At 52.0% G+C, this 21,959-nt stretch overlaps 1 protein-coding gene across 5 annotated transcripts in view; it reads right to left on the bottom strand.

The window, feature by feature from the left end:
* Positions 1-13,750, bottom strand: part of bmp2k (BMP2 inducible kinase) — a 137,631-nt gene extending 123,881 nt beyond the window's left edge. For 3 of the 5 annotated variants that reach the window (XM_085963293.1, XM_085963304.1, XM_085963284.1), the window contains exon 1: positions 13,222-13,749. In XM_085963293.1, coding sequence (XP_085819419.1) covers positions 13,222-13,390 — 169 coding nt within the window. In that variant the 5' untranslated portion in view covers positions 13,391-13,749. Of the gene's footprint in view, positions 1-13,221 lie in introns of all 5 variants that reach the window. The other 2 variants (XM_085963266.1, XM_085963276.1) reach the window with 1 other exon arrangement.
* Positions 13,751-21,959: the final 8,209 nt, after the last annotated feature.

Raw genomic sequence — 21,959 nt, 5'->3', positions numbered from 1 at the left:
GAGGAGGAGACGGGGGGGGAAGGAGGAGGAGACGGGGGGGGAAGGAGGAGGAGACGGGGGGGGGAGGAGGAGGAGACGGGGAGGGGAGGAGGGAGACGGGGGGGGGGGGGAAGGAGGAGGAGGAGACGGGGGGGGGGAAGGAGGAGGAGACGGGGGGGGGAAGGAGGAGGAGACGGGGGGGTGAAGGAGGAGGGAGACGGGGGGGGGGGAAGGAGGAGGAGACGGGGGGGGGAAGGAGGAGGAGACGGGGGGGGAAGGAGGAGGAGACGGGGGGGGGGGAAGGAGGAGGAGACGGGGGGGGGAAGGAGGAGGAGACGGGGGGGGGAAGGAGGAGGAGACGGGGGGGGGAAGGAGGAGGAGACGGGGGGGAAGGAGTAGGAGACGGGGGGGGAAGGAGGAGGAGACGGGGGGGGAAGGAGGAGGAGACGGGGGAAGGAGGAGGAGACGGGGGGGAAGGAGGAGGAGACGGGGGGGGGAAGGAGGAGGAGACGGGGGGGGAAGGAGGAGGAGACGGGGGGGGGAAGGAGGAGGAGACGGGGGGGGAAGGAGGAGGAGACGGGGGGGAAGGAGGAGGAGACGGGGGGGTGGAAGGAGGAGGAGACGGGGGGGGGAAGAGGAGGAGACGGGGGGGGGGAAAGGAGGAGGAGACGGGGGGGGGGAAAGGAGAGGAGACGGGGGGGGGAAGGAGGAGGAGACGGGGGGGGGGAAGGAGAGGAGACGGGGGGGGGGGTGGAAAGGAGAGGAGACGGGGGGGGGGAAAGGAGAGGAGACGGGGGGTGGAAAGGAGAGGAGACGGGGGGGGGGGGAAAGGAGAGGAGACGGGGGGGTGGAAAGGAGAGGAGACGGGGGGGGGGAAAGGAGAGGAGACGGGGGGGGGGGGGAAAGGAGAGGAGACGGGGGGGGGGGGAAGGAGAGGAGACGGGGGGGGGAAAGGAGAGGAGACGGGGGGGGGGGGGAAAGGAGAGGAGACGGGGGGGTGGAAAGGAGAGGAGACGGGGGGGGGGGAAAGGAGAGGAGACGGGGGGGGGGGAAAGGAGAGGAGACGGGGGGGGGGGAAAGGAGAGGAGACGGGGGGGGTGGAAAGGAGAGGAGACGGGGGGGGGGGGGAAAGGAGAGGAGACGGGGGGGGGGGAAAGGAGAGGAGACGGGGGGGGGAAAGGAGAGGAGACGGGGGGGGGGGAAAGGAGAGGAGACGGGGGGGGGGAAAGGAGAGGAGACGGGGGGGGGAAAGGAGAGGAGACGGGGGGGGGAAAGGAGAGGAGACGGGGGGGGGAAAGGAGAGGAGACGGGGGGGGGAAAGGAGAGGAGACGGGGGGGGGAAAGGAGAGGAGACGGGGGGGGGGAAAGGAGAGGAGACGGGGGGGGGGGAAAGGAGAGGAGACGGGGGGGGAAAGGAGAGGAGACGGGGGGGGGGAAAGGAGAGGAGACGGGGGGGGGAAAGGAGAGGAGACGGGGGGGGGAAAGGAGAGGAGACGGGGGGGGGAAAGGAGAGGAGACGGGGGGGGGGAAAGGAGAGGAGACGGGGGGGGGAAAGGAGAGGAGACGGGGGGGGAAAGGAGAGGAGACGGGGGGGAAAGGAGAGGAGACGGGGGGGGGGAAAGGAGAGGAGACGGGGGGGGGAAAGGAGAGGAGACGGGGGGGGGGGAAAGGAGAGGAGACGGGGGGGGGAAAGGAGAGGAGACGGGGGGGGAAAGGAGAGGAGACGGGGGGGGAAAGGAGAGGAGACGGGGGGGGAAAGGAGAGGAGACGGGGGGGGGAAAGGAGAGGAGACGGGGGGGGGAAAGGAGAGGAGACGGGGGGGGGAAAGGAGAGGAGACGGGGGGGGGAAAGGAGAGGAGACGGGGGGGGAAAAGGAGAGGAGACGGGGGGGGGAAAGGAGAGGAGACGGGGGGGGGAAAGGAGAGGAGACGGGGGGGGAAAGGAGAGGAGACGGGGGGGGAAAGGAGAGGAGACGGGGGGGGGAAAGGAGAGGAGGACGGGGGGGGAAAGGAGAGGAGACGGGGGGGGGAAAGGAGAGGAGACGGGGGGGGAAAGGAGAGGAGACGGGGGGGGAAAGGAGAGGAGACGGGGGGGGGAAAGGAGAGGAGACGGGGGGGGGAAAGGAGAGGAGACGGGGGGGGGAAAGGAGAGGAGACGGGGGGAAAGAGAGGAGACGGGGGGGGAAAGGAGAGGAGACGGGGGGGGAAAGGAGAGGAGACGGGGGGGGAAAGGAGAGGAGACGGGGGGGGAAAGGAAGGAGACGGGGGGGGAAAGGAGAGGAGACGGGGGGGGAAAGGAGAGGAGACGGGGGGGGGAAAGGAGAGGAGACGGGGGGGGGAAAGGAGAGGAGACGGGGGGGGAAAGGAGAGGAGACGGGGGGGGAAAGGAGAGGAGACGGGGGGGGGAAAGAGAGGAGACGGGGGGGGAAAGGAGAGGAGACGGGGGGGGAAAGGAGAGGAGACGGGGGGGGAAAGGAGAGGAGACGGGGGGGAAAGGAGAGGAGACGGGGGGGGAAAGGAGAGGAGACGGGGGGGGAAAGGAGAGGAGACGGGGGGGGAAAGGAGAGGAGACGGGGGGGGGAAAGGAGAGGAGACGGGGGGGGAAAGGAGAGGAGACGGGGGGGGAAAGGAGAGGAGACGGGGGGGGAAAGGAGAGGAGACGGGGGGGAAAGGAGAGGAGACGGGGGGGAAAGGAGAGGAGACGGGGGGGGGAAAGGAGAGGAGACGGGGGGGAAAGGAGAGGAGACGGGGGGGGAAAGGAGAGGAGACGGGGGGGGGAAAGGAGAGGAGACGGGGGGGGGAAAGGAGAGGAGACGGGGGGGAAAGGAGAGGAGACGGGGGGGGGAAAGGAGAGGAGACGGGGGGGGGAAAGGAGAGGAGACGGGGGGGGAAAGGAGAGGAGACGGGGGGGGGAAAGGAGAGGAGACGGGGGGGGAAAGGAGAGGAGACGGGGGGGGAAAGGAGAGGAGACGGGGGGGGGAAAGGAGAGGAGACGGGGGGGAAGGAGAGGACGGGGGGAAGGAGAGGAGACGGGGGGGGAAAGGAGAGGAGACGGGGGGGGAAAGGAGAGGAGACGGGGCGGGGGGAAAGGAGAGGAGACGGGGCGGGGGGAAAGGAGAGGAGACGGGGCGGGGGGGAAAGGAGAGGAGACGGGGCGGGGGGAAAGGAGAGGAGACGGGGCGGGGGGAAAGGAGAGGAGACGGGGCGGGGGGGAAAGGAGAGGAGACGGGGCGGGGGGGAAAGGAGAGGAGACGGGGCGGGGGGAAAGGAGAGGAGACGGGGGGGGGGGAAAGGAGAGGAGACGGGGGGGGGGGAAAGGAGAGGAGACGGGGGGGGGGGGGAAAGGAGAGGAGACGGGGGGGGGGGAAAGGAGAGGAGACGGGGGGGGGGGGAAAGGAGAGGAGACGGGGGGGGGGGGGAAAGGAGAGGAGACGGGGGGGGGGGGAAAGGAGAGGAGACGGGGGGGGGGGAAAGGAGAGGAGACGGGGGGGGGGGAAAGGAGAGGAGACGGGGGGGGGGAAAGGAGAGGAGACGGGGGGGGGGGGGAAAGGAGAGGAGACGGGGGGGGGGGGAAAGGAGAGGAGACGGGGGGGGGGGGGAAAGGAGAGGAGACGGGGGGGGGGGGGGAAAGGAGAGGAGACGGGGGGGGGGGGGGAAGGAGAGGAGACGGGGGGGGGGGGGGAAGGAGAGGAGACGGGGGGGGGGGAAAGGAGAGGAGACGGGGGGGGGGGGGAAAGGAGAGGAGACGGGGGGGGGGGGGGGGGAAAGGAGAGGAGACGGGGGGGGGAAAAGGAGAGGAGACTGGGGGGGGGGGGAAAAAAGGAGAGGAGACGGGGGGGGGGGGAAAGGAGAGGAGACGGGGGGGGGGGGGAAAGGAGAGGAGACGGGGGGGGGGGGAAAGGAGAGGAGACGGGGGGGGGGAGAAAGGAGAGGAGGAGACGGGGGGGGGGGGAAAGGAGAGGAGGAGACGGGGGGGGAAGGAGAGGAGGAGACGGGGGGGGGGGAAGGAGAGGAGGAGACGGGGGGGGGGGGAAAGGAGAGGAGACGGGGGGGGGGGGGAAAGGAGAGGAGGAGACGGGGGGGGGGGGGGGGGGGGAAAGGAGAGGAGGAGACGGGGGGGGGGGGGGGGGGGGGGGGGGAAGGAGGAGGAGGAGGAGACCGGGGGGGGGGGGGGGGGAAGGAGGAGGAGGAGGAGACCGGGGGGGGGGGGGGAAGGAGGAGGAGGAGGAGACGGGGGGGGGGGGAAGGAGGAGGAGGAGGAGGAGACGGGGGGGGGGGGAAGGAGGAGGAGAGGAGGAGACGGGGGGGGGGGAGAAGGAGAGGAGATGGGGTGTGGGGGAAGGAGAGGAGAGGAGATGGGGTGTGGGTGTGGGTGAAGGAGAGGAGATTGGGGGGGGGGGGGGGGAAAGGAGGAGAGTAGGAGACCGGGGGTGGGGGGGAGAAGGAGAGGAGATGGGGTGTGGGGGTGTGGGGGAAGAGGAGGAGACGGGGGGGGGGGGGGGGGGGGGGGGAAAGGAGAGGAGGAGACGGGGGGGGGGGAAGGAGAGGAGACGGGGGGGTGGGGGAAGGAGAGGAGGAAACGGGGGGGGGAAGGAGAGGAGATGGGGTTTGGGTGTGGGAGAGAGCCCAGCACCGAAACAGATTTTCTGATCATTCATTTGCACTGTGTGCAAATTGGCCACGATATCTACGTAACAGTGACCACATTTCAAATGCATGTTGTTAACTTATCATGTCCTTGGGTCATTCTGAGAATAAAAGGTGCTGTGTAAAAAGTTCTCTCTCCTTTTGGAGTTCGATGCTTGCGAAGGCCCAGCCATCACTACAGCAGCAAGCTGTAAGTAAGTTACCGGTTTATCCATGTTCTCTCTCTCTCTGCCCTTTTACTCCTGGGAACATGTAATTGATAATCCACTCAGTTCAAAATTCATAACATTTATAACAAAATATCAAACTTCTCTCAGTCAGACCCAGAATTTTTTTGATGCAACGTGATTGCATTCAATATTTTTGGTGGGATGTAATGGGGGGAAAACAGAAAATTAGGAATTAGGTTCTGAGTTACGAATGGTGAATAACAAAAGTGGAACTAAAGTAGAAAGCAACCATGTACAAAGGACAAAAACAAAACCTAAGAAACACTTTCAATGAGGAAGAAACTAAGCAGCCTGACACAGATGACAAAGTGGACAGTCACAAGAAGTTACGAAGACATAGGTTGCAGCATTCTATAGGGTGAGAAACCAGTAAAGTGGATTGTGTTTCTTCCCCTTTCATTAAAAAACCCAGGGACTTTTACAGCTTACAACAGCCTCAGCTGCAAATTTTGTGGTAAAACACTGCATTAGTCAAAGGGACTGTAAAGCTTCTAAACATTAAGTGGATCGCTTTGGAAGAATAGTTAACATTTAAAAGAGAAATTTAGCTGATATGTGCAGATCAAGTCACTACATTAGAACACCAATACCTTGCATTTAAATAGCATCTTTAACATAGAAAAACAACAACTTGTATTTATATAGCGCCTTTAGTTAAACGTCCCAATGCGCTTCACGGGATGGTTAAGACAAAAAATTGACACCAAGCCACATAAGAAATTAGGGCACAGAGGTAGATTTTAAGGAGCGTCTTAAAGGAGAAGAGAGGTAGAGGGGCAGAGATGTTTAAGGAGGGAGTTCCAGATCTTAGTGCCTAGGCAACAGAGGCACGGCCACTGATGCTTGAGAATTTTGAAATCGAGGCGCTGCTTAACCGGGAGCCAATGTAGGTCAGCGAGCACAAGGGTAATGGGTGAACGGGACTTGGTGCGAGTTAGGACACGGGTAGCCAAGTTTTGGATGACCTCAAGTTTACGTCGGGTAGAACCTTTGAGGCCAGCCAGGAGTGTGTTGGAATAGTCAAGTCTAGAGGTAACAAAGGCACGGCTGAGGGTTTCAGCAGCGGATGAGCTGAGGCAGGGGCAGAGACAGGCAATGTTACGGAGGTGGAAATAGGCGGTCTTAGTTATGCCACGGATATATGGTCAGAAGCTCATTTCAGGGTCAAATATGACACCAAGTTTGCGAACAGTCTGGTTCAGCCTCAGACAGATGCTAGGGAGAGGGATGGAGTCAGTGGCTAGGGAATGGAGTGTGTGGTGGGTGTAACCTGTTCCACCTTAAGAGAACTACCTTAAGAGATGTACTACTTTCTCTTGGCTGCTGTATACTGTAATACCGGTGGTGACCACACCGGTATATAAGTGTTGTGTAGGGATTTGCTGGGCAGTCCAGCCCTGACCTCCGAATAGTAAAGACCTGTTAAAGTTATTCTTGTGGTCTGTGTCCAGTGATTTATAATAAGCAAAACTGGGACACACAGACTTAACAGTGGCGACGAGTCCGATCTTACCCTGCGGCAGTTTTACATCCAAGGCAGCTTCGTCCTCAGAACGGGCGTCGAGAAGAGGCATCCGCCCTCATCATCCTGCTGAGCACCATCGCACGGGAGGCATCGAGAACCCGGGTTAAAAAGAAAAATTCTGACCACGAAGCCCTCCATCAGCGACAGGCAGTGATCATCCCTTCTACCACGGTGGTGGGTAAGCCGATCAGCGACACGAGCAGAAAGTCGGCCGCGTTGACTGTGGAGTGGGGGAGGGAAAACGGAGGAAAAAGGGCGGAGAACTCGACCACGGCCGGTGAAAAGGGCCGGGCTGCAATCGAGGCCGAGAGGCGCAGCGACTGGGGCAGCTTAAGGCACGAGAGCCGCGGAGAACTCAAACGCAGCCGGTGTAAAGGACCGGGCTGCATGCGGGGCTGAGAGGAGCAACAGCAGGGGAAGCGTGAATGCCCACGGGAACCGCGGGAGAGTAAAAGCAACGTCGGGGAATTGAGAACCGCTGCGGAGGCGAGAACGGCAGCAGCACGGCAATCGCCATTGCAGCCAGCGGGGGAAGAAGACAAGCGCGGGAAGCCGCCATTTTGAGAAAAAGAAAAATTTAAAAACTTGCAAGGATGCCTAAACATGGGAACATTAATACCTTTGATAGCGATATCGAAGATTGGACCACGTATGTAGAACGCATGGAAGTTTATTGTAAAGCAAATAAGGTACCAGATGATGAGAAAGCACTAACCTTATTAAGCTCAATGGGTGCGAAGACATACAGGCTATTGAAGCACCTTGTGTCACCAGATAAACTGGCGGATCAGACTTTCGCGAATATTGTTACTGTCCTGAAAAATCATTTAAACCCCACGCCGCTGATGATAGCGGAACGATTTAAATTTTACAGAAGAACGCAGCTGAAAGACGAAAGCAACGCTGAATTTTTAATTGAACTGCGTAAGCTATCAAAGTACTGTCAGTTTGGAACAGGACAAGCAGATGCGCTGAGAGATAAATGTGTGTGTGGATTGTTAAAAGGAACACAAAAGCGACTGCTTGAGGAGAATGATCTTACGCTTGATAAAGCTGTCACTATTGCAGCATCGCATGAAGCCGCAGCGAGAGGCACTGCGGAAATGCAGCTACGGTCACCGGAACTCAGCACCAATCAAATGGTCTTGGGTACAGTAAAATGTTATCGTTGTGGAAAGACAACGCACGATCAGAACCAGTGCTGGTTCAAAAATCAGGAATGCAGAAAATGTGGCAGGCTTGGTCACATAGCTAAAGTATGCCGGTCAAGAAAGAAGACCAGCAACAAAAAGTCACCGCAGGAAAAGTACAGAAAGGTACACAAGGTGACAGAGAACAGTTCGAACGAACAGAAGTCAAATTCAGACTCCAGCAGTAATGAACTGGGTAGTCCAAGAGTACACAATGTTGGTAAGGAAGCAGACCTCCAAACAATCTGGGTCACACTTCAGATAGCAGGAGTCCAAGTGAAGATGGAATTGGACACTGGATCGGCATTGACGGTCATGAATAAGAAAGATTACAAAAGGTTATTCCCACATATTCCCCTACGGGATACGGAGATTGTATTGAAAACATACACGGGGCAAAGAGTATACCCCATCGGGAAGATAGAGGTAAAGGTGGTCCACAAGGGCAAAGAAAGCCGAGGAATGGACTTATATGTGCTACCTGAGGGAGGTCCACCACTACTGGGACGGGAGTGGATTAGGAAAATAAATATGGACTGGCATTCCTTAAAAGCACTAACGGTAGATTCCGGTAAAAAAGATGTCAAACCTAAACGATTGTCCAGAATATTGGACGATGCTAAAGAGGTGTTCCAACAGGGACTGGGAACACAGAGGAATTACGGCAAACATCAAGGTTGAAGAACATGCAAACCCGAAATTTTTCAAAGCCAGACCGGTACCTTATGCGATACGACCTGCTGTGGAAGCTGAGCTGGAAGGGCTAGAATGTTCAGGAGTACTGTCTAAGGTAGACTGGAGTGAGTGGGCCACGCCCATTGTCCCCGTCATGAAGCGTTCATCGAGCAACAAGCCGGGGGAACCGGGGAAGGTTCGCATCTGTGGAGATTTCAAGATCACTGTTAATCCGGTGCTTCACACGATGCAGTATCCGCTTCCGCGGATTGAGGATATCTTCGCTTCGTTGTCTGGCGGGAAACACTTCAAGATAGACCTGGCGCAGGCGTACTTACAGATGGAAGTTGAGGAAGAGTCACGCCAGTATCTCACGATCAACACGCATAGAGGCTTGTATCGGTATAATAGACTGGTTTTTGGAGTGGCATCGGCTCCAGCAATTTGGCAGAGGGCCATGGAGCAGGTATTACAGGGAATTCCAGGCACACAATGTTACCTGGACGATATTCTGATTACAGGAGATGATGACGAGGAACACCTTGCAAATTTGGAACTGGTGCTCACCAGATTGAAAGAATATGGACTTCGAGTTAATTGCCAGAAATGTGAGTTCTTTCAGAAGCGGATCTCGTACTGTGGTCATGTCATTGACCAGGAGGGGCTTCATAAGTCTCCTGACAAGATCGAAGCTGTTGTGAAGGCTCCCGCTCCGGATAATGTATCCCAGTTGAGGTCGTTCCTAGGGTTGATTAACTATTACCGTAAGTTTCTGCCAAATTTATCCACGGTGCTGCACCCGCTGAACGCTCTTTTGCAGAAGGGAGTACCATGGAAGTGGAGCGAGGACTGTAAGAGGGCCTCTCGCAAAAGCAAGGCATTGATCACCTCAGAGGAAGTGTTGGCTCACTTCAACCCAATGCTGCCTATTCGTTTGGCTTGTGATGCTTCTCCATATGGTATTGGGGCAGTACTCACACACAAGTTGCCAAATGGCCTGGAGAGGCCAGTTGCGTTCGCATCCAGATCATTGACCTCCGCTGAGCGCAACTATGCTCAGATAGATAGGGAGGCTCTCAGCCTTGTGTGGGGAGTAAAGAAGTTTAATCATTGCCTGCAGGGCCAAAAGTTTACGCTTCTGACAGATCACCAGCCGTTGGTATCCATTTTTAACCCTAAGAAGGGTGTTTCGGTGATGACAGCACAGAGACTCCAGAGATGGTCCCTTTTCCTAGGGGCACATCAATATCAGATAGAATTCAAAGGTACAAAGCAGCATGGTAATGCTGATGGGCTGTCGCGCCTGCCACTACCTACAGAGGAGGAGGCACCGACGGTTGACCCTGTTGAGTTATTTCACTCGACCATCATCGAATGTTTACCAGTCACCAATGCAAGTATTGAAAGAGAAACCAGGAACGACCCGACACTGTCCCGGGTCTACGAAGTGACAGTGAAGGGATGGCCAGCACATGGTGATCCACTGTTACCGGCATTCTCAGCAAGACGAGAACAGCTGTCCGTCGGTCAAGGAACATTGATGTATGGAACAAGGGTGATTATTCCTCCTAAGTTAAGAGAGAGAGTTCTAAAGGAACTGCATGAAGGTCATCTGGGGGGAGTCAAGATGAAAAGCCTTGCTAGGGCTTATGTGTGGTGGCCGGGTATCGACCAACAGATAGAGGATCTGACAAAAAGCTGCTCAGGGTGCCAAAAAGTGCAAAATGCACCTCCGATTGCACCGCTGCATCCATGGGAATGGCCTTCAACCCCATGGCAACGTGTACATATTGACTTTGCTGGTCCATTCATGGACTCCATGTTTTTAATTGCGGTGGACGCACATTCTAAATGGCCAGAAGTGATTAAGATGACTACCACTACCTCGGAAAAGACGATCGCGGTGCTAAGAACGATATTTGCAAGAAATGGATTGCCAGAACAAATATGTTCAGACAACGGACCGCAGTTCGTGTCAGAAGAATTCCAGAAATTCATGAAGAAGAATGGGGTGAAACATTATACCTCTGCACCATATCATCCGGCTACAAACGGGTTGGCCGAGAGATTTGTACAAACGTTCAAAAAAAGCAATAAAGGCCATAAGCGAAGATCAGATTCCACTACAACACAAGGTGGACAAATTCCTACTGGCATATCGAAACGCCACTCATGCAGTGACAAACCAAAGTCCTGCCATGATGTTCTATAACAGGAGGTTGCGGTCCAGGTTGGACTTGTTAAAACCAAATGTGCGGAGGGAAGTTGAAAACAAACAGTTCCAGCATATAAATAACAAGACCACTCGGAGTTTCGAAATAGGACAACCAGTGTTAGCCCGGGACTATAAAAACGAGAAATGGCAATCTGGAACAATTCGGGCCAGACAAGGACCCCTGATGTACACGGTAGATGTTGGTGAAAATGTAATACGGCGTCATGCTGACCAACTGGTAGAATCGAGAACAAGGGTCGAACCCATGGTTACGGCAGAGACAACCGTGGAAGAAGTTAGTGAACCTGAAGCATCTACCTCAGAAGTGAATGTACCTGATGATGTCCAATCCATAAGAGACCAACTAGATGAGTCACCCCAGCAACGAGAATCAGAGACCCCTGAAAGGCGTTATCCAACTCGAATCAGGAGGCCTCCTCAGAGACTGAATCTTTGAACTGTTTTGCATGAAGTTGTATATATATATATGTTATTATGTTATGTTAAATGGGGATATAACTGTTAAGCTAAAAAGGGAGGATTGTGGTGTATGTATTTAATTGGAGAAAATTTCTGCTCAAGTACTGGACAAGCAGTCTGACAATTTAGAGACCGTGGAGGGGTCGAGAGAAGAGGTAGTGAGGTAGAGCTGGGTGTCGTCTGCGTACATGTGGAAACTGATGCAGTGTTTTTGGATGATGTCACCAAGGGACAGCATATAGATGAGAAATAGGAGAGGGCGAAGGATAGATCTTTGGGGGGCACCAGAGGTAACGATGCGGGAGTGGGAAAAGCAGCCATTGCAGGTGATTTTCTGGCTACGATTAGATAGATAAGAATGGAACCAGGCGAGTGCAGTCCCACCCAGCTGGACGATGGTGGAGAGGCGTTGGAGGAGGATGGAGTGGTCAACTGTGTCAAAGGTTGTAGACAGGTCGAGAAGGACAAGGAGGGATAGTTTACCTTTGTCACAGTCACAAAGGATATCATTTGTGACTTTGAGAGCTGTTTCGGTACTGTGGCAGGGTCAGAAACCGGATTGGAGGGATTCAAACATGGAGTTCCAGGAAAGATGGGCACGGATTTGGGAGGCGACAACACGTTCAAGGACTTGAGAGGAAAGGGAGGCTGGAGATGGGGCGGTAGTTTGCAAAGGGGGGGGGGGGGGGGGGGGGAGGTGGTGGTCGAGGGTTGTTTTTTTGAGGAGAGGGGTGATGATGGTAGATTTGAAGGAGAGGGGGACAGTACCCGAGGAGAGCGAACAGTTAACAATGTCAGCTAACATGGGAGCCAGAAAAGGAAGCTGGGTGGTCAACAGTTTAGTGGGAATAGGGTCAAGGGAGCAGGAAGTGGGTCACATGGACAAGATGAGTGTGGAGAGGTCAAAAGGGGAGGTTGGCGAGAAACTGGAGAAAGATGAGAGTTCAGGGCTAGGGCAGGGGAGAACATTAGAGGAAGTTTGGCCCAGTGGGCTAGGGGCAAGAAGGGAAGTGGAAGAGGCAGCTGATCAGATGGTTTCAACCTTAGAGACAAAGATGTCCATGATGTCCTTGCACTTCTTGATGGAGGGGAGTGTGGAAGAGACAGGGCAGAGGGGTTTAAGACAGTTAGCAGTAGAAAATAGTAGCCAGGGGTTATCTTTGCATTCCAGAATGATCCTGGAATAGTGAGCTGTTTTTGCAGGCAAGAGTAGACCCGATAATGCATCCCAGAAACATCCCAAGGCACCTCAGAGGCATAAGGATAACAGACACTGAGCCAATGAAGGAGAGATCAGTGGGGTAACCAAAAACTTGGTCAAAGTTTTTGTTCAGAGACTAGGTATCATGTAATTAGTGATCAAATAGCTTTCATGCACTTAACTTTGACTGAAATACAATGTTACATATACGATTTTCCAGTTTTGTCACTATGTACTGTGCATTGAGTTGTAAAATACTGTAACAAATTAGTTTTGATTCTGTAAAAAACCTGCCAATTTTTTGATATTTCTTGCAAGTATATATCCTTGCCAGAATAGTGCCAACACAAAACACTTCCTGTCAACTTCTACTGGTCAGATAATTTATTGCACTTACAATCACCACTACTTCTAAGAGAAACAAACAAGTGCAGCAACCCCCGTAATGCAAGTAAGTTTAACACGCTTCATCAGACTCAATATATTGTATACTGTCGAAGCACTTATGCAATGTTTACCCTTCTGTTATTGTACAGTGAAGCTACACTGACTGACATGCTACACACATTCTTCAGATGTACTTTTATAAGTTTGATTCGCACGTGCAGGACTGCAGAGAAAAAAAACTGAAATTTGTCACACTTACATTAAAACACACCGCTGGCTAAGGGATCAAAAGAAGACAACATTAAAATAAAATTCCACATAGAGCACGGGGCAAACGGGTATGAAAGATAAGTGAAGTGTCATTTTAAAGTATATGGAGTTCACACATGGCAGCACCACGATAACCCAAATCTTTTTTAAAACTCTGCCTGACCTTTCAAAACAAGCTTTTATGTTGAAAATAAAATCGACGCCTTCATGGAGTAAAAAAAAAGTGGAGGGGAAAACTTAAAAAGGCAAAAAAAAAGACCTGGGTCGGTGGTTTAAAACGGGAGTTGCTGGGGTGGGCTGTGCTGGCCAGGGGTAGATTCTCCATCAAGCCCAGGCTGTCAGCCCGCAATTGCTGCCCCCATCCCCGGAGCGTGTGGCTGCAGCACGGCCTCTCCCCACCCCTTCACCCCGGCTCCAACACACCTTCGGCGAGGAGCTCCTCCACCGTCACCTGGTAACGTCCCACGCTAAACACTCTGCCCAGGTAGTTACTGGCACTTCCCATCGATCCTCCGCCGCCTCCTCCTCCTCCGCCACCAGCACCGATATAACCCGCTCCCTCGGGCTTCGAGATGCGGGAGAATTTCTTCATGGTTCAAAAGCGGAGAAGCAACTTCCAACCAGACCGGACCACAACAGCAGCCTGTCTACTTCCAATCAGGCGTCCGACTGAAATCGGCCGCGCCACCACTTGCCCAGCGGCTTAAAAGATACGCAGGAGCGGAGGAGACGCTGGCTCGGTGCGAGGCGCCCTGCCCTTCCTCCGCCTAGCAGCAGCTAAGACCCCAACGACATGCCGTTCCACGGAGCAGCGAAGTTTGCCCTCGGCGCACTGAAAATGATTCTAAATTCCGCTTCCAAATTCCATCCTGTTAAACTTCGGAGCGAGATAGGCCGGGCGGGCGCTGCCAAAAAGGGAGGGCTTTGCCCCGTGTGTTTACCCAGCATACTCTTCCCCACGATCAGCCCAGTCTGCCGAGCTCCCGCCTCTACTCCACGCCCATTGGTCACCCTGCTTTCGCTCCGCCCTCCGCTGCTGACGGCTTTGCTGCTGATTGGGTAAGCCTGCCTGTCAGTCAGGTAACGTGCCGCGCTTTTTCCGCTGTCAAGCTGGTTGTGACGCGGAAGAACAAGACCGTGGCGAAGAGTTGACTGTGTTGCAAGGGTTAAACTTAACAGTCTAAAAGTGCAAGTTTGTGAAACAGAAACAAAAGTTAATTAGAACCAAACAAATAAATCATTAAAAGCTTCCTCAGCACACGGGGTAATGTTTTGGCATCATTGTGGGCGTTTATTACACTCTGCACCCATCGCCCAGCATATTTTATAACTTCTTTCAAGCTGTAAAATAAAGCTGCCACAAATTAAAATAACCCCAAATGCTTTATTTTTCAAAACCCATGCCAACTTTGACGAAGTGCATTCTAGTGGCTGTAAAAAGTGATGTTCAGATGCAAATCAAATTTATTTTAGATTTCATACATGTTTATTTTGGGGAGGGGATTTCTAGTTGCCACAATGTGTTATCTACCAGAGTTACAGCTGTTGTTTTCAAAATTCTGCTGTCATTTTTTTCCTATTTGTAACAGGATAGTGAGTAATATCTTTACATTACAGAAATCTGAGGGAAAACACCACTCATAGAAACATAGAAGATAGGAGCAGGAGTAGGACATTCGGCCCCTCGAGCCTGCTCCGCCATTCAATGCGATCATGGCTGATCATCCAAATTCAGTACCCTGTCCCTGCTTTGAAAAACAAAAAACAAACAAAGAACAATAAAAAAAAAGATTTTTTTTGCTGGAAATCACAGCAGGTTCGGCCGCATCTGTGTAGAGAGAACAAGCCAACGACAACTCGAGTCTGGATGACTCTACATCAGATGGGGTTACATGTAGCGTGACATGAACCCAAGATCCTGGTTGAGGCTGTCCTCATGAGTGCGGAACTTGGCTATCAGTTTCTGCTCGACGATTTTGCATTGTGTGTCTCGAAGGCCGCCTTTCCAGCAAAAAAAATCTTTTTTTTTATTGTTCTTTGTTTTTCATTTTTCATACAGACCCCAGCATCTGCAACATTTGACCCCTGGTGACCCCACCTCATTGTTCTTTGATGTAATGTTTTCCTGACTGACCTGTTTGGACACCATCCACACCTTTGATTGCTGTGATTATCTCTCTGCCAAGGTGGGATAAAGGGCAGTTAGAAAGATTACCTGTAATCATCTGGCAGTGTTCTCTGACTATATATGCTGTGCCTATATGCATCTCTTCACTTCACCTGACAAAGGAGCAGCGCTCCGAAAGCTTGTGATTTCAAATAAAGCTGTTGGACTATAACCTGGTGTTGTGTGACTTCTCACATTTGTCCACCCCAGTCCAACACCGGCATCTCCACATCATGTCAATGGTGAGGCAGACAGCGGAATGGCATTTTTGCGAAGCTAACGGAGGAGCGGCGCAACTTAGACAGAAACTTTTGAATATTCGCCTTTAAACGCACATCTGCCCCTCACCTGAAGTTGCTCTACCATTTACGCATAAATAACAGCGAGCGCCATTAGCTTCATCATTATCTTGACAGCTAATTTTGGCCCAATGTGTTTTGCACATGCCCACACGTGCACCTTTCTAATCTTTTCAAAGGTGGACTGAAACAGATAGTGGAACAAGGCCAGATACAAATTGGTAAACTGTTTTATTTTGCAGACAAGTGAATGTACAGATTAACAGATGTAATCAAATATCACTTTGAATCAATTAACTACAGAACCCTCTTTCACAGCAAGAAAAATGCTAAAAAAACACATCTACTCATCCTTCTGATCCTGACCATCTGTGGGCTTGAGATGAGTGGAGTTCCCCTCACTTGGCCAAGCTTCCTCATTGAGCAAGCTTTATATCCCTCAGTCATTTTTTTCTCCATATTCCCAGCCAGTTGGAGGGAAGTCCCTATGACTAATTCCCCATTCAATGATCTGCCAGTAGGCACATTAATAAAACAAGCTACTTTTCGTTTTTCCTTGAGGGTGTGGGTTTAAAGAAAGCAGTTGCTATTCTAAATATGAATAGGGACCATCCTTGCTTCCTGGGTCTGGGATGAGAAAATAGACCTTCATTGTCACAGTTTGACAGTGAACCGCAACATCCTGACTCATCTGGCTTTAATACACTCTTCAATATATGCAGCCTATGGCTTTCTTTAAATCTGTGTCAATTCACTTTGTTTTAAAACACAACACTTAACCATAATTCATTCCAAATCCTTTTTGTGAAGAAACAAATGATCAAAAATCCCAAACATGACAGGTATTATGACCTAGAAATTGGAGAAGGCCCAAAAACGGGTGGGGGCACCAGCCAGCGCTATTTGCCTGTGCCTCTTCTAAGTGTTACAGGCAGCACGTCCAGCCACGTTCGCGCCCGGGTGGCCCTGGAGATGGAGAACGCGGTGTCGGCCGGGCACGCTCGAGGCCTTCCACAGCCGATGGGCACCGCAGGGACTGGAGTGCATTATCACCACCTACAACCAAATTTTAATTCAATTTGTTAAGTTTCACTTAATATTTTATTAGTTACAGTATTTTTGTTTATCGGTTGCTCAAAAGAGTACAGGCAACATGCAAAATTCATGCTACCTGCTCATTAACATGATTGGAGTGCTGATCTCAGCACTAAACACGCTGTTGATTGGCTTAGTGCTCAACAGGGGGGCCAATATCAGGTGCAGTCTAATGGCCAATAAAGTTTGGCCTAGGCTTTCTGCACTATTTAAAGGGGAGGTGCTTTGTTTCAGAAGCACCTCGTTGTCAGTCTGAAGACACAATGGCACAACAACCAAGAGAAAGCCAGATGATTTTCTGATGCTGCCTTGGAGGCCTTGGCCTGGGAGTCCAACGAAGGCGGGCTGTCTCACATCTTGCACACACTGACAGCTATTCAACCATGGCAGGTACATCACCCAAACACATTGCACTACACACGCAGATGCACTTCTCTTTCTCTTGCAGGTAATGGTGACACAGAACAGACGTCGGTAACAACAGACCACAGGTGGCCAAGCCAGAATTCTGACCCTGACTGACCTCGAGGAATCCGTCCTTGAATTTATTGGAGTGGCAGTGACAAAGTCCATGGCCAGCGGAGAAGTTGAAACCAATGCTGATGATGAAGGTATGCTCATACCTAATCCTCCTTCTCACATCCCACTTCCCCCTCATCCCACAATCTCTTCTCACTTACAAGCTGCTAATGGTGTATGCATGGATATCTTGCTTCCCCCACCTTCCCTCACCACAACCTGACCCTTGTGCCTTTCTGCTTTCAGATACCCGAGAAGTCTCACCTGTAGTGTATGTACCTTTAAGAGAGAACTACTTTTATAGCTCCTGTATACTGTAGTACCGGCAGTGACCACACCTGTATATAAGCCTTGAGCATGCCTCTGTACCCCCAGTCTTGAGACTACCCTACTCCAGTAAACACCTGTTGATTGTTAAGTTACAGCATCTGTGTGGTTATTGAAAAACATCATACTCTCAGATTCACGGATCTAACAGTGGCGACGAGTGTCGATTCGAATCTACCTGCAACTCTGCATTTCCCTTCGAGGATTCGCTCCGGGAGGGCGGTGGAAGAAAGTCGAGGCCAGAAACACAGGCGTCGACCACGAGCAACCGCCCAGTCATCCGGCAGAGTGAACATCGCAGGGGAGGCTGTGGAGAGCCGGGCTTGGTTCCCCAGCCACGACGATCAGCAACAGACTGACGACCGGTACAGCGCAGACCCTTCCCGGACAGCGGCGGTTGGAGCCGACCGACGGCAGAGAAAACGCCGAGCAGCGTCGACGGGGTAAGATAGAGGGTGAAGCGCACAGGGTGCAGCCGGGGGTTGAAAACCGAGCGGCGTCGAGGAAAAACAAAACGGGGAGAGAGAGAGGGTAAAGCAGCAGCCGGGTTCAGGACCAAGCGGCGGAAACGGGAAAGGCGCACAGAAAAAAAAAAAAGAACGCGCAGAGCACAGCCAGGGCTCAAGGGCTGAACAGTGTCTGTGGGGAGAAGAAGGAAGAGTGCGGGAGACGCAATTTTTAGAAGCCGCAGCGGAGAAGAAGGGCGAGCGCAGGAAGAAAGGAAAGCACGGGAGACGCCATTTTGTGCCAGCGGAGAAGAAGGGAAAGCGCGGGAGACGCCATTTTTGACAGTTAAATCACACCCAGGGATGCCGAAGAGTGGCAGTATCTCTACGTTCGACAATGAAGTCGAAGATTGGGCGACATATGTGGAACATATTGAGGTGTACTGCAGGGCGAATGAAGTGCCAGATGCTAGGAAAGCACTGGTTTTGTTAAATTCCATGGGTGCAAAAACTTATGGGTTACTGCAAAACCTAATAACCCCAGAGAAGCCTGTGATTAATAATTTCGAAAGCATAGTAGAAATCCTACAGGACCACTTAAACCCCACACCACTGCGGATAGCAGAACGATTTAAGTTCCATAAAAGGAACCAACACAAAGACGAAAGCAATGCTGAGTACTTAACGGAACTGCGCAAGCTATCGAAACACTGCCAGTTTGGAGTGGGACTAGCAGATACGTTAAGGGACAAGTTTGTGTGTGGGCTTCAATGTGAAAGAAGCCGTTTCTGGGTTCCATCAGAAAAGGATCTTATGCTGGACAAGGCTTTCAGTATGGCAGTATCACACAAAGCAGCCGCAAGGGGCGCTGCAAAGATACAACGGAGACCGCAAGAATATGGCACCAATGAAACGTCCTATGGAACAGGGAAGTGTTATCGCTGCAGCAGAACAACACACGACCAGAAGGATTGTTGGTTCAAGGACCAAGTGTGGAAAAGCAGGACACATAGCAAGAGTCTGCAGGTCTGGGAAGAAAACCAACAGCAAGAAATCTCCACAGGAGAAGTACAAAAAGGTACACAAGGTGATGGACAGTAGTTCAGACGAACAGAAAAGTGACACAGACTCTGGAAGCAAGGAGCTGGGTTGTCTGAAACTACATAAGGTAACCAAAATGGAGGATCACCATACTATCTGGGTTACACTCAAGATAGATGGAGTCCAAGTGAAAATGGAATTGGACACAGGATCAGCCCTAACAGTCATAAACCAAAGGGACTACAAGCGGCTATTTTCACACATACCCTTGAAAACTACAGAGATTGCCTTGAAGATGTACACGGGGCAAAAAGTCTACCCAAAGGAAAAATAAGGGTGAAAGTGATATACAAAGGCCAGGAAATACCTAAAATTGACCTATATGTATTGCCAGATGGAGGACCACCACTACTAGGACGTGAATGGATCCGGAAGATACAATTAGATTGGCATTCCATACAGGCACTGAAGGTTGAGGCCAAAAAGGATGACGACGTCACACCTGGACGACTGTCAAAAATGCTAACTGACGCAAAAGAAGTGTTCCAGGAGGGACTAGGAACACTAAAAGGAATAACAGCAATGACTAAAATAGAGGAAAATGCAAGCCCAAAGTTTCTTAAGGCCAGACCAGTGCCTTATGCGATCAGACCAGCCGTCGAAGCAGAGCTGGAAGGGTTGGAATGTTCAGGAGTACTGTCCAAAGTAGACTGGAGTGAGTGGGCTACACCCATCGTTCCTGTAATGAAGAGGTCGTTGAGTAATACGCCTGGGGAACCAAAGAAGGTCCGCATCTGTGGGGATTTTAAGGTGACAGTGAGCCCAATCCTTCACACGGCACAATATCCGCTTCCACGAATTGAGGATATTTTCACCTCGCTATCTGGAGGTAAACGCTTCACCAAAATTGATGTAGCCCAGGCGTACTTGCAAATGGAGGTAGAAGAAGCCTCGAAACAATACCTCACGATCAACACTCATAAAGGTCTCTACCAATACAATCGGCTGGTGTTCGGGGTAGCATCGGCTCCGGCTATTTGGCAAAGGGCGATGGATCAAGTCCTGCAAGGGATTCCAAGGACCCAGTGTTATTTGGATGACATCTTGGTCACGGGCGAAAATGAGTGATCGCCTCGCCAACCTGGAGAAGGTGCTCACTAGATTAAAGGAATATGGGCTACGAGCTAATCGCCACAAGTGCGAGTTTTTCCAGAAGCAGATCTCGTATTGTGGCCACGTTATTGATGAAGAGGGGTTACATAAGTCCCCATAAAAGATTGAGGCAGTAGTCAAGGCTCCAGCACCGGAAAATGTGTCACAACTGAGGTCGTTCCTCGGGCTGGTAAACTACTACCATAAGTTCTTGCCAAATTTGTCTACGGTATTGCACCCACTGAACACCCTACTGCAAACAGGGGTACCATGGAAGTGGAATGACGAACGTAAACGAGCTTTCCAGAAGTGCAAAGAATTGATCATCAAAAGAGGTGTTGGCCCATTTCAACCCAGCACTACCAATTCGTTTGGCATGTGATGCATCGCCCTACGCTATTGGAGCGGTGCTGTCGCACAAATTCCCAGACGGGTTGGAGAGGCCAGTAGCCTTTGCGTCTCGGTCACTAACCTCAGCCGAGCGCAACTACGCCCAGATTGACAGGGAGGCCCTCAGCCTAGTATGGGGAGTAAAAAAATTCAACCACTATCTACATGGGCAGAAGTTCACCTTGCTGACTGACCACCAACCACTTGTCTCCATCTTTAATCCAAAGAAGGGCGTTCCGGTGATGACTGCACAACGGTTACAAAGATGGTCCCTTTTTCTAGGGGCGAACCAATATGAAATAGAATATAAAGGCACGAAACAGCATGGAAACGCTTGCCACTGCCTACTGTGGAGGAAGCACCAGCAGTGGACCCTATCGAGATATTTTATTCGTCAATAATTGAACGATTGCCAGTAACTAACACGGATATAGAGAAGGAGACCCGCAATGATCCGACACTGTCTCGGGTATATGATTTGACGGTGAGGGGATGGCCAACACATGGCGACTCACTGTTGCCAGCATTCTCATCCAGAAGAGAACAGCTGTCAGTATGCCAGGGGGCAGTGATGTGTGGATCCCGAGTGGTGATTCCACCCAAGTTAAGGGAGAGAGTGCTAAATGAGCTTCATGAAGGTCATCTGGGAGGGGTGAAAATGAAAAGCCTTGTTAGGGCTTATGTGTGGTGGCTGGGGATCGATCAACAAATCGAGGACCTAACCAAGAGCTGCTCAGGATGCCAGAAGCTCCAAAATGCACCACCACATGCCCCTCTACACCCATGGGAGTGGCCCTCCTCTCCATGGCAATGGGTGCATATTGATTTTGCTGGTCCATTCATGGACTCAATGTTTTTAATAGCAATGGATGCTCACTCAAAATGGCCTGAGGTGATAAAAATGTCCTCAACCACTACAGAGAAAACGATTGCAGTCCTACGGACCATATTTGCCTGGAACGGCTTGCCAGAGCAGATTTGCTCTGATAATGGACCACAGTTTGTGTCCGAAGAGTTTCGAAAATTTATGAGAAGGAATGGGGTAAGGCATTACACATCTGCCCCGTATCATCCAGCCACAAATGGATTGGCTGAGAGGTTCGTACAAACCTTTAAAAAGGCGATAAAGGCCATGTGCGACGATGAAATTCCACTACAGCATAAGGTGGACAATTTCCTATTAGCCTACAGAAATGCGACACATGCAGTCACCAACCAGACCCCGGCCATGATGTTCTTTTAACCGAAGGTTGAGATCTCGTCTGGATTTGCTCAGACCAAATGTGCGAAGAAATGTTGAGGATAAACAATTCCAGCACATCAATGAGAAGCCGACAAGGAGCTTCAATGTAGGACAACCAGTCTTGGCCCGTGACTACCGAACAGAGAAATGGCAACCCGGAATGATATGCACAAGGCAGGGGCCATTAATGTACACAGTGGATGTCGGGGAGAACATTGTGAGACGCCACGTCGATCAGATCTTAGCGTCACAGGAACGAGTCAACCCCATGTCTCGAGTACCTGGGGATGAACCCAACATACCGGTAGCATCTATCTCCGAACCAGTAGCAGTGGAAACTGACGAAAAGGGGCCAGAATCGCCTCCGCACCAAGAACAAGAACCTCAGGAAAGGCGCTATCCCGAAAGGATCAGGAAGCCACCCCAAAGACTGAATCTATAAATGGACTATTGTTGTTTAATGTACATGTTAAAGTGTTAAT

The sequence above is a fragment of the Somniosus microcephalus genome, chromosome 2 (assembly GCF_052327205.1).
Source record: "Somniosus microcephalus isolate GS21.2 chromosome 2, FLI_Smic_1.0, whole genome shotgun sequence".
Lineage (NCBI taxonomy): Eukaryota > Metazoa > Chordata > Chondrichthyes > Squaliformes > Somniosidae > Somniosus > Somniosus microcephalus.
This window is presented reverse-complemented; position numbering and strand designations above follow the sequence as displayed.